Source organism: Xiphophorus couchianus, chromosome 14 (assembly GCF_001444195.1).
Source record: "Xiphophorus couchianus chromosome 14, X_couchianus-1.0, whole genome shotgun sequence".
Classification (NCBI taxonomy): Eukaryota; Metazoa; Chordata; class Actinopteri; order Cyprinodontiformes; family Poeciliidae; genus Xiphophorus; species Xiphophorus couchianus.
Window position 1 is genome coordinate 13,452,520 of NC_040241.1, and position 13,666 is coordinate 13,466,185.

Consider the following 13,666-nt stretch of genomic DNA (forward strand, 5'->3'; position numbering starts at 1 on the left):
GGCCTCTCAGGGAACATCCACTGTGACAGGTGTGCTCCTAGCATCAAGGACCCACAGATAGATTTGGCAACGAAGACGTACGCAGAGGAGCGAGGCAGACATGAAATCACAAGTGTATTGTTGCTGCTGATGGCCCTTTGAGCTTTCAGAAAGCTGGACTTCAATCACACTCGAGGAAGCAACACCAATACTCTGACAAATCCTGAAAGGTGTCTGATGCAACCAAGTTTAAACAGAAGAGGGCTGTCCATAATAGATCAAGGTAGGAAAAGTGAAGCTCAAAATATAGGTACGCAATTTTGTGCAATAGCAAGGCTGATTGTAAAATGTAGGTCTTTATGATGTAAACACAGTAATCCAGATATGTGACCTTCATGTGTCACAGTTCTTCATGCCTAGGTTTGAATGAGCACTTGAGGGAAAACTTTGACTGTGCAGTTTCTAATCGACGTTTATCCATACAAACACCAACCTCACAGTGACTTCAAATCAATCGCAGAATGCCTTCTATTTGTAATGAATATGCATGTTAGGATGAAGTACATGTGAGATATAATGCAAATACTAAGCAATGATGTAATGAAAACAATCTGATACCACAGAACCTTTTTTTTTTTTTTTTTTTAAAGAAAACCTTCAGTTAGGTTAATGGTTTTGGATTTTCAAACACTCATCCATAAAAAACCCCACAAAGCTTTATAGTATAAACTGACGAAGGTGAATTCCAAATTTCAGAAAGATATACGCAAGTCAGAACTGCAGTCAATTTTTTTTTAAAATGGTAAGATTTTAACATTTTATCTTTGTAACAATAGTAGGACCATCAAGTGGAACAATTTACTTGAGCCATTTTCCACAAAATATGTCAAAAGCTGTCTAAAAACTGAACTTGTTGGAACTGTTGCCATGGTTATTTGAAGACGAGGTGGGAGCTAGGGCTGGGCGATATGGCTCAAAAATGCATCATGATCTAAGCATTTCATAGTGACTAGATAATTGGCAGTATTTTGGACATTTAAGCCAAAGGAAGAAAAAAAATTGCATGAATTTTCCTTTTATCCACAATTTTCTCGCGTTTTCTTTTATTTTGTGGCACGGTGGCAAAACTAAAAACTGCTCCCAGATAATTAGATGCTCTGTGTGTATTCTGTGAACCATTCAGACATATTTTCTATTGATATTGGTCATGTGTATTGTAATAGCTATTGCTTCATCGTCCAGCACAAGTGCCTTGCATTTTCTATTGCATAGGTATTTATGGGTGGGAACAGGGCGGTCTACATGGCAGCTGCACCATTTCACGCAAATTTGGGCGTATGAAGGAATCGCAGCCACATACACAGTTTTACACACATTTTTTGTCCATTGCACTGTTCAAAATTTGGCAACAGGGACCTTATGCACGAGGCCCATTCCTGTAAAAATTGTGTGAGGAGGGGAGTACTTATTGCATCATTTGAGAAAAAAAAATTATTTGAATTTATTAAATTTGTAATAAAAAACACTGGCAGTGCTGTCAACCAGTTTAATTTTATGTCAATAAATGTAAAATAATTCAATAATATGATTAAAAGAAGTTACTGTGTGCAGTTTAGTAAAACAAATCACATCTTTATGCGACTGGTATTCTGAAGATACCCATTTCAAATAGTCTAGCTTTTAAGGCCAGTTTTTAAGAAGAGTCCCCTCAACACTCAAGCTCACAATAGACACCCTTACATCCATGGCAGTGTATGACCTATTGTCAAGATTTTACCATAAATTTTTATTCAGCAAGTATGACACCTCAACAGTGTGAAGATTTTGGTTATTTGTGTATAACCAACAGAATTTACTTAGAACCTTTGAACAGAGTTTACAGATGTACTAAAAGATAGTCAGCTGGTTTCACTGGGCAGCAGGTAATATTTAGAGACTTCAATTCAGGGTCCCCTTGATTGTACCCATTAGAGCAGGGGTCTCAAACTCCAGGCCTCGAGGGCAGCAGTCCTGCAGTTTTTAGATGTGCCACAGGTACAAAACATGGAAATGAAATGGCTTAATTACCTCCTCCTTGTGCAGATCAGTTCTCTGAGCCTTGCTAATGACCTAATGATTCTTTTCAGGTGTGGTGCAGCAGAGGCACATCTAAAAGTTGCAGGACTGCGGCCCTCGAGGACTTGAGTTTGAGACCCCTGCATTAGAGCCTCTACCTTCTCTTATCACTCCACAAATCAACCTTTGAGTCTTACTCACAATCTTTAAATATTAATATTCACTCCTACTGAATTCTGTGAATAAATTACACTCGGTATCTGTTCATCCATTCTGTCAGTGATCCCTTATTGAATCAGGTCGACCTTGTGAAGCATCAACTACCTACGCAACAAAATAAGCCCTCCCATTAGGTCAGTGATCCTTGAAGATCAATTAAAAAAGATTTCAAAAGAAAACCTGATTACCTTTTGACTCCATAGGCCATGTTCAGCAAATTGTCCAACCTTGAGGAAAACAGAACAAACATTTCAGTAAGTGGAAAGCTTTGCTGAAAATTATGCATTTTGAAAAGATGACAGACGAAAAATGGTTACGATACAATGATTAAAGTCAGTTGTTCCACTCAAGGGAATCACAGGACTGTTATGACCTTTAATAACCTGCTGACTGTACTTATTTTCCAATAATCAACCTACACAGCTTAGTCAACAGGAGACATTCAGTTTACACAGAGCTTTTAAAAAGGGCTTTAGCAGCATGTTACAAGAAACTCTTTAGAGATCAGTATGGTGAGTGGGCTGAAAATGATTTGAAATTAACACATCAACCCAGGATTCATCATTTTCTATATTTGAAAAAAATAAAATAAAATAAAAATGAGGGGGAAAAAACAAATATGGTGGTGAATGTAATCATGGAGTCGAATCATTCGTTCAGGTTGTCTCTAATCATATTTACTTCTGTTTAGATGCGTCCCTACCTGAAACGTTGTGCCTGCTGTGCGAGGGGTCCTGGGTACCTTCGATTGGGAGACTGATACAGCTGAGACAGCAGCGCCTGACTGGTCTTCTGGCTCGGGTTGTTTGCAAACTTGACTGTAATGGGTTCGGTTGCACCAGGTGGCTTCTGACAGTTCAGACCCTTGATTGCCTCCTCAGCCTCAATTCGCCGGTCAAAACGGATGAAGCCGACCCCCCTAGAAACACCTGAGGAGAGCAGAACACTCATGTAACTAACCTTTGACAAAAAAAAAGGTTATACATCTAGAACCCCATGTTATTGAAACTGCAGTTACTTCTGCCAGCGTACACATGCAAAATTGATTTCTTTTAGGGTTCCTTTTATTTCCGTTACATCTTTTATTCATTCATGAGCATTTTGCTTTACTGTTAAGCAGATACTTCTACCACCCTTAAGCCAAAGGACATTTAAACTACAAACTTTACACGGTTGCTTTGTTAGCTAAAAAAAAATGTCTATGTACCATTGTCAGATTATTTACTTGGCTCATGTGCAGTGGACTCCCAGTATTTGCAGGTTGCATGACCACAGCTGCCTGTGAATAGCTAAAATCCACAAATATTTGAGACCCACCCCAACAACAGATGCCTATTTTAATATTCCAAATAACTATACCTTAATGTACATCAATACACAGTTTAAAGGCCAGCCAAAGCTTGCCAAGCCTCATTGTACCTTGGTATTTCAGCTTTCCAAACTGCATCATAATTTTAGATAAAAATAAAAATAAATTAAAAATCCATGACTAAGTGAATTTTCTGTGAATAAGCTGGAGTTGGTATTCAGAGATCTTTCTGAAACCCTAACACAAATAAGTTGGGGTTCACTGTAAACTTAATTTTCTTCCCACATTTGCAAAATCATCCAAGAAGTCAACCTTTGATTCTGCTTTCAGTATTTAAGTGAAAATTGTGTGCTTTTGTTTACTTTTTCCTAAAATACATTGCACAGCTTTGTTGTGTCATTTTGGAATTTCAGCGTTTACCATCATTTCAGCTTTTATTTCTCCATAATGATATTGTGGCAATAATTGTTCGTTTGTTTAAAAACACCTTTTGGAAACATCTGCAGGTTTTTCTAAAGGCTTTTACTAAGTTTTCACATTCCTCGTGTTATAAATTGACAAACAGATTTATCTAGATGAAAAAGTATCCCAATGTTGTATAACAAAATATTAATGTGAAGGGAGCACGTCACTCAGTAGAGTGGCCTGTAATCAGGCACAGAAAGAGTCTAATCACAATTTTGTTTTAAATTTGCATCTTAGAGAAACTGTCTTGTTGAATTTGTGTGAATGTAAAGGAATTAGTGCCTTCTCTCAAATTTTAAGAACAGGTACTAAAAGTTTAAGTGAACTTTTAAACTAAAAAGTTCACTTAACTAAACTAAAAAGTTCACTTTTACTGAGAAGCAGCTTTTCTTTCTGCTTCTCAGTAGAAGCAGAGAAACAACTTTAACTTGTACACCAATGCAGGTTATGGTACAGCCGTTGTCCAATATGAATGCAAAATGATTTTGCACCCATCTACTGGGAGAGAGAAAGTAAACAACAAAAAAAGCAGATCCATTTTTTTTTTTTTTTTTTATAAGGATTCTGCTTTTAAATGATGTCTGAGAAAAATCATAAGTAGTCTAAATACAGGCATCAAATGTAGACCTCAGAGAATGGAATCCAAAAATTTAAAGGCAAATGTGAAGAGAAGAGGCTAAAGTGGAAAGAAAATTTAAAGCACTGACTCCTGCTACTTTACAGCCACCACTTTCATATTCTGTCGATGCATATTTATGAACAGCTCTAGTGGAAAATTGCATTTTGGGGAAAAGTCTCACACCAGCACCTCTGATGCATTTCTCAGCTCAGGCGGTGTCTTTTTGTTCAGTATTCCCAAAGGGAGAAGCCGAAAGGAAAAAATGTGAAAGTTAAAAAACACAGGGGGAGGTAGTCCTGTTGTACTCACCGGTCACCTGGTCCACCAGGATACGCGAGGTAATAATTCGTCCGTACTGAGAGAAGAGCTGTTCAAGTTCTTTCTGCGTCATGGTTTTTGGTAAGCCACTGACGTACAAATTTGCATCTCTGATGGAAGCGGAGCTTGGGCGCGCATAGGAAACCTGCAGTAGGAAAGCTTACATGAACACCACAAGATAAACATCACAGCAGCACCTCGTGATTAACTCATTATAGACTGCCTACCGACTGGGTAGGCTGCTAGTCACCTTTGATATTCAATCGTAGAAGGGGACACCTTCAATGCAAACAATACTTGGCAGCATTTACCTATGTCATATTATCAATCAGTAAAAGCAGAGAAACAACTTTAACTTGCACACCAATTTAGATTCATAATCTCCAAAATATTTTAGCCTACTAAGCCTGTTATTAAACCCATTTTCAACTCAATGACAGAATTTAACAGATGCAAAACTCAATTGAAAACCATTAGATACACTGCAGAGTTTCAGGAAGGTGAATTAAAATTAATAACGATCATTAATCAACTGCTTTTCACCATCAATTGCCAAGTGAAGAAAAATTACAGCTACAAAAAAGCTAAACTATAAGACTGCACAATATTAGGTTAACTCACGATTGCTATAAAACTACTAAATATTGTGAATGTGACATAATTTAGAGTTGAGCAACATTTTATATTTTCTTATTGTTTTTTTTTTTATTCCCACATTAATCATGACATGTTTAGCATCTCTGTCACAAAAATCTATTTCAGTTCTGGAGATCAATTGCAGTGAAAGTCCAACCAACAGGCTAATATTGGATATGAAAAGAATTTGGTTGGAGACTAAAATCACAAGCTTTTCAGCTAGATCAATCCTTGAGAAATTAAAACATTTCTTATTTTTTCTGATCTATAAACAACAAATGCTGCCAGGTCACAGTTGATGAAATGGAAGCTGCAGATACCATTGTTAGGCTTTAATTGCCAAGGCCTACAGTTAGACTTCAGAGTTTGCTGATCGCTTCAACCTTTATAGTTTTGGCTATTTGGTACCAAACTTGGTCAGGTATCAAAAATGTCATGTCTTTCATGTTTCTACCACTGTAATTTTGAACTGTCAAAGGTGATACTTAAGTGTTATCTGTCAGAAAATATTCTTTAAATAACTTTAAGACCTTTACCATTTTGGACTTCCATTTTTGAAAACACCTGTAATTTTGAACGCTAGCATTTTAAGTGTTCTTTGTTTAGAAAAAACTACAAACAATATAGTCATCAGTTCAACTGCTTATTGAATCACTAGAACTTCACCTTTGAATTAAGAGTTTTAGGGCACTTCAACTGAGCAATGATCAAATCAATCTAATCTTTGTCAAATTAACAGCATTTAGCATCATTGTAAAAAAGAAAATACACTTTCAAGATCTAAAAGCAATAATGGCAGCACCAAGCCCATCTGGACAGCTTTTAAAATTACATTTTAACGTGGTAGCTCTTTATGGCCAGTATCATCCATTCCTTTCCAAAGTAAGGACTTATCTGAATTGCCAGTAGCAATCAATTGGATAAAATAATGCATTACAAACACATTTATCCATAAACTGACAAGAAAAGCAAAAATGCCTCGCCAATCAAAATGTCATTATACCCCTCAGTAGTCTAATTAATTTTTCTTCAGTTCTGCAGCTCATTTTTCAGGCAAGCAGACATTTAACCAATGAGAAGCGAGGAACGTTTCTAGTTCAAATGCTGCCGTTTATTTTACATTTTAGGAATGTTAGACAGGACCGATTTGATTATCAGAGTGGTGCAGCTATTCTGTATTCCGTTTTAATGCAGTAATAGTGTGAAATGCCTTCTTTTATGGTAGGAGAACAGAGTCAAACTATTTGATGAGCACACCTCAAAATCTGAACCGACATGAATGCAAAAAGTGTAAAAGCTGCAGCTTCATGACTGGATCCAGAATACGCTGTCCTCTCACCTTCACACTTTATTTGATGCAAAGAAAGGATACTCTTTCTTTGCAAGGGTAGGCTACGGTTTATTTGCACATCTGACAGTGCAGCAAGAGAACTTCAGACGCGAGACAAAGAAACCTTACCATGTCCTACTTTCAGGGGCACAAACTGGGAGATTAACTGAGGCACAGACATGAAAAAAATGTGTCTGCTCTGCTTGTGAAAACAAAGCAATATGGTTTATAATATGCCACATCGATACCAATTTTTAACGCTGAACAAACCTCCCCCCCCCAAAAAACCACGCAACTTAAAGCTTTTTCAAGCAAAAGTCACTTAAAAGATTTACTTCAGTAAAAAAAAAAAAAAAAAAAAAGTAAAATATAAAGCACTAAAGAATAAGCCAACTCTACTGTCCACATTCCAGTAGAACTACATGGAGCAAATGACTTTTCCCCCCACAAGCATGTCGAGTGTCATGTTGTATGATGAATGCTAATGACAGCTGCCTCCCTGTAAAGGACAAACAGCAGAGCTAGTTCATATGCAACCATAGAAACAGTTCTGCTCTACTTGAGGCTCAAGCAAAGCCGTCTGTGCCCAGATTAACAATAGGCTCCCTTACTGCCCCACATTGCTCCAGCATTATAATGCCTCAGCTCAACTCAGCAGAGGTAGATATGAGCAACACATACTGGAGGAGTTCTTAATACCTTGATAACTTACCTTGATGGTTTTAGTCTGAAGTCTCAAGCCGTTTAAGGTATTGATAGCCTTTTCTGCATCTTTAGGATCCACATAATTGACAAATCCATAGCCTAGGCTCTGCCCTGCAAAACACAAAAATAAAACGTTTTAGACTCAAAGTGTAAAAACTGGGTAAGAAAAAAGAAAGCCATTACAAAGACTGACATTTCGACATAATGTGGATACAATGACTTATAAACCATGGGTGAATGCAATTGTGGAAAAAAATCCAATGCCATTTCATGGAAACCAACAGACTGAGGCAAGTTGCAGAGAACAGTCTTATCTTTGTCAGATTATACAGTTATTCAGGTCAGAAGTCAATTTTTAAATTATCTGCTTGAAAAACTGGTAGGAATCTCAAATATGTTCTACAACCAAAAGGTTTCAAATTACAATCCATGACAAAGAAATATTTTCATTTATTCAGCTCATCTCAAACTGCACAATAAATCAGTGCAGTTTGAGATGATTATGCACGAACTAGAGCTGCCCAATATTTTTAAAAAATCTTGCAATGGCAACACCATTTACAAATATTGAAATAACCATGGGATTTCTTCTTTCCTTCATTTCTCATCTGTGTGTCCATCAATCTGTAACCTTTCGCATTTTGGGCAATGTCACTTGTTCCTGCTGCCGTGAGAATGCAAGTTCATTAATCTTTGAATACATTAACAAACAATTATTGAACTCCAAACAATCCGTTGCACTATGAATATTGCACACACTGATGGGCTACTGTGCAACCTTAAATCTGAAATTATTCCAACAGCACTGAGGTTCTCCAGTTTCTTTTTTTAAGAAAAAGAAACTGCATGCTAAGAACTAAGGGATAGACTTCTTAAATATCGAAGGGGAAAATGTCGATGGCTGTAATCTCTGTGCTAGAAGCAGTAGGTAAAAACTGCACTCAAACCGACACCACAAGCAAAGTGGAAACAAAACTTGAGTCACTGGTTAACGCCACACAGATATATTGTACTTTCAATCCCAGAGTCTGGTTTATACCTGCTCACTCATCCATTCTGCTATACCGTGAAATAACTCCACAGACAGTTAACTCCTAAGACATTTATGTTTTCATGTGAACTTTTTTCTTTTAAGCTTTCAGCATGTAACATTTCTCAAGCCAAGATTCCTTAATGGGTCTGGACCTTAAGCTGACATTTGATTACTCTGCAACTGACAGCCTCCCTCCTGGGTCCTTTGTTAAGTTTGCTACCGCAGGAGGGGAAAAAAGGAGAAAATGCACACCAGGGTGCTGTGCACAGTCTGACACAGAAACAATAGACCTCCTCGCCCACCTACTTCTCCCAAATCGTATCAACAACAAGACATTTGGAGATGCATCTGGCAGTGAAAGTCCTTTCCAGAGCCAAATACATATGAGACAGCTTCCACAGGTTCGTAGTGCACTAACTGCATGGTTTTGGGCAAGTCAAATTGAGTGGGAGCGTATTTTGTGATCAACTCAGCATTGCCCATTGGCATCAGTTTTGAAAAAACAAAACAAAAAATTTTGGATTCCTGGTTTAGAAGATAAGGATTATTAAAATTTGATTGTCGAACCTCCTTGGGATTTTCTAATCTCATCAGATGTTCCCATTCTACCAGGCTGAGAACTTTTACCCGTTGTGAGTTTTTCTATTATAAAAGTTTCTCCTGAAAAAACGCAACCATTCTTTCTGCCAGGTAAAATGTTTAACCCTAAATCCATTCAAAGCAGAATGAACCTTCCAATGTGGAGAGCCGTTGTTTGGAGATATTCAATAACTTCCCACAAGAAAAGATAAATGAATAGTTTTAAAAATCCAAATCATGTACTTAAAAACAACTACACATAAAAACAACAACATAAAATTATACTGCAGTCTTTACAGTAGATTAACAAACCAGCTCATACTGTTAAAATAGTGAAAATAAACAATTTCAAGAAAGACTTCATAAACAGCAAGAGAAGCCTGAACATTTTACGATGAGTGTAAAACAAGTGCTTTTAATCTCTTCTTAGAAGTCAAAATATAAAATATTGCTACACCTCTGCGGAAAAAAAAATAATTAAAAGTGGTATACCTATGATAACAAATAAGTTGATGTAACTGAAACAATATTTACAGTTACTTTTTTTATTGTTACTGTGCTGATGAGCTAAGTCTACAAATGCACATCAAGTGGATAATCAATGCACAAAAAGTTCAACTATACTCAAGATACTTTAACTACAGCCTACAGTCAAGCAGCAGATCACCGAGCCAACTACAAAGAAATATGGACGTTTGCTTCAACAGTCATTACCCTAATTACAAACCTGAACTAAGGGCATAGATAAAAACAAAAATGCTTCCTCCTCGATAATGGATTACTAAACACTTCTTATTATAAAATATAACCAAGGATCACAGGACACATCACAGCAACCAACATTGTGGTCATCTACTAGTGACCACAATGTCACTAGTAGGGGAAAAAACCTCTGTCTACTGCAGGTACACCACTGGGATATGTTCCCAGTCACCTTCTTTACATCTTTAAGGGTCTTCATAACAGATTATTTGCTCTATTTAAGCTGGACCAGAGTTTGCTTCCTCAGATAGTGCACTCCACTTTATGCGTGAAGTCTAATCTAAATTCAATTACAAAATACTTATCTCAAAGAGAACTTAATTGTTGTAACTCATATCATCCAAGTATCTGTGAGCAAGACAGATCTCTGGTAGCAGGGAGTCTAGCAGCAAATTTGAAGAGGCCTGACTGAAGACTGTTGCTGAATGACAATCTCATTACAGTCATGATGTGCCAACAGCTCAATTTCAGGGCAGTAGAGACATCACCCAGGTCAGTAGCATGTCCTGGACGATGCCAGTTGTTGGCAAGCACTCCTCTTTCTTTTCCTTTTTAAGGTTTTATTGGCTCTAATGGCCTTTATTTAATAGTGAATTGACTGGAAAGTGGGTAATGAGAGAAGGGGGAAGACATGCAGCAAAGGTCGCCCGGCCCAGAATCGAACCCGCGACAGCTGTGTCGAGGACCAAAGTCCCCCCACACATGGGCTGTGCTCAACCCCTGTGCCACCACAGCACCCCGGCAAGCACTCCTCTTTCAATCGTTGTCTGGCAATATAGGTTGAAAGCAGCACAGATATGCCGAGTGAAGGGATATGCTCCTGACTCATAAAATTGTCTCTTCAATTGTATCCATGGAAGGAAAAGAGAAGGGAGGAGAAAGAAAAAGTGAATTAAATTTTGGATTTAAAAAACACCTACATCTAATTTTTAACCCACATAGCCTAGCCCTAGTCTGAAATTAAAAAAATAAATCCTTCCAATTGAACATTCAGAACAAGCGGCAATAATTGTCAAACGTCAAAGAAATCAGAACTACAAAAACAGCAATTCCAACATGCTGCCACCGTGAGCAGCTTGATTCCAGAATGAAACTGTTGAAAACCAAACATGGAAACTCTGGTCTGCCTGCCAGCAAACCTTGATGCTGTTTGGATACGGTCAGTCTACTCAATCAACAAGAGAGAAAAATTAAACTAAAGTGACATCTCTAGAATACGATTTATGGGCATGAATGCAATTGGAAAACTTAAATCCTCTGTTTCACGGCAGCATGTGGTAGTCTGTTAGTCTACATCTTGCTCCTGGTGCTACATTCTTCTTACACAAAGAGCAGTGCAAGCTGATTTACACACAAATATTTGCCTTTCTATAATATAAAACACCAGCTTTCCCAAACCCTTCAACTACCTACTTGCCTTATTAGATCAACTTACTAAATGTAATCAGCAAGGTGTGATGAAAATGGTACATCACTATGAAATACATTGAGACCAAATTGAAATTAGGGAAAGTTTTAACATCCTAATAAACTAGAAATAACCCCATGCAAGAATGGAGGCTGAAACAAAAAAGCAGCTTCTATCAGCAACAAACTCAAAACCCTCCAGAGAGGACAAACTCATAACTGCTGCTACTTCAACAAAAACTCTTCCATCATATTATCCGTTGAGACACAATATACCTTCAGTTTGTTTTATGTTACACAAATGTAAAATAATAAATTATTTTCAGAGTTGCTACAAAATTCCCATTTTAAAATTTGTACCAGTTTCAGCCTGATATTTGTTTCTACAGTTTTAAAACGCATTGACGAGCTGACTGAGTCACAGGATTGCTCCTTATTTGGCACCTGGACCAACTTAGACGGTCCTATTCAAAATCTCTAAATTATCTTTCTCAAATTAGGACTAGAGTACATTACACAAAGTACAGATTTCGGAAAATACTCTAGAGGGGTTGAGATATTCTGATTTTATTTACATTCTGAAAATTTTAAATTAGAGGCAATTTGATGCTTTAGCAAGAACTAGCAGAACAGAGTTTATATAGAAGCCAATGAGGGAATGATTATTATCTCAGGGTTTTGTCAGAGGCTCCATCCCAAATACAGCCAACTGAAGGGATGTGAAAATTGGATTTACAAAATGCTCTATTTTCATAAATTCCCATTTTATGCTCTAGAAACTAATGAGGAATAAAGTCCAGAAACTAAAGCAGGCAACTTGTATTATTACATAACACAGGAAAAAAAAAAATCAAAATGTAAGGTTTTCAAGGCCACCTGGTAATCTTGCATTCCGATTTATTACTAGTTCGTTCCAGTACAAATGCAGTTGTATGGAACTTTTTTCTTCCTCACGGGCTTCAATTGGTTGAGCCGTTTCTTCTTCCCAGTACTTTCCTTTGTGATATTGGCCTGCATAAACCTACCTCCAATTACATAAAAACTGTAAGCACATAATATTTACAAGTGTCTATTGAAGCAGGAGTAACTAACACTGAACTGCTTTTCCACAGTAGGTTTGTGATGCTGTCAAAGTATTGGAACAAAATGGACACTTAATCCATAAGAGCTTTAACTTAGATTTTCTGCAATTTTAGCACAACTTCACACAAAATAAAATAAAGACCAATGTTTTGGGTTCTCATTAAGAATGAAAAAAAAATAGACATTCAACTTATGTTACAATTAAAAGCTTACCTCAGACACTAAACAGCAAACTAATATTAATGTATCAAGTTGCTTTAAGCATCCCATTCATACTTCATTTAATTTCCGTTATCAAGTTCATGAACTTAATTTCACCTTGCAAGGCTGGATTCAATATACCCAACAGAAATGCATAAAGCCTTTCAAATGAGCAAGTAAAATGACACTTTCACTTAAACCTGCAGGGCATGTTGTAATGTACACGTTAAGCCTTTACTGAACCGATTCGTTTCGGGAAATAAACACCCATAGCATCTTTTTATAACTAAGAGGCATTAAAACAAACCATTTACCAAGTTTCGCTGTTGCTAAAGTAAAGAGGAGACTTGCTAAGACAATCTTTCAAACACCCAGATTTGAGTAAAATGTTACCGTTACTCAGTAGGAGAAAAAAAATGTACAAAATGACTGAGCCATTTCTGCAGCAGCAGCCAAAGCATGAACATTTAAAGAAAAGAGGAAGCACACATCTCTGGTGATTACTAAACATCTGATGTAGCACACGTACACAGATGTAGGCTGGGCTTAAAGCCGTCGCCACAGGGCCAAGGGAGAGACAAAAGCAACAGTCTGGAGGGGGTAGAGGGTTTTTAAGCAGAGCTAAAATCAGAGCACCAATCCAGAGAAATTTCACTTTGAGGCTTTGAATAAAATGAAGCTGCTAATTATTCCCAAGTCAATTCAAGTCTTGAAGTAAAAAAGGGAATTTTTAAAAAATGGTATGTGTTGGTAAACATATAGTGTTGGGTTAGAGACTGACCATAAATTCAAAATTACAACACATTCAACTTGCATTTAACAGCAACAGAAAGTCCTGCACCGAAATCTTTAAGGGTGGCCTAGCAGCAAAGATCCAGCAAAGACCATTAAGGAGTTTTTGTTTTGCATGATACCACCTTTTTATACTTTTTAAATTTAAAATATAAATCCAACAAGTCAAGTGTT

At 37.2% G+C, this 13,666-nt stretch overlaps 1 protein-coding gene across 4 annotated transcripts in view; it reads right to left on the bottom strand.

Moving 5' to 3' along the window:
- Nucleotides 1-13,666, bottom strand: part of elavl2 (ELAV like neuron-specific RNA binding protein 2) — a 40,422-nt gene that overhangs the window by 4,271 nt on the left and 22,485 nt on the right. For all 4 annotated transcript variants that reach the window (XM_028038368.1, XM_028038371.1, XM_028038370.1 and 1 more), the window contains 4 exons: nt 7,643-7,746; nt 4,956-5,109; nt 2,957-3,182; nt 2,442-2,480 (listed from right to left, as the gene is read on the bottom strand). In XM_028038368.1, the coding sequence (XP_027894169.1) occupies nt 2,442-2,480; nt 2,957-3,182; nt 4,956-5,109; nt 7,643-7,746 (523 nt within the window). The remainder of the gene's footprint in view (nt 1-2,441; nt 2,481-2,956; nt 3,183-4,955; nt 5,110-7,642; nt 7,747-13,666) is intronic.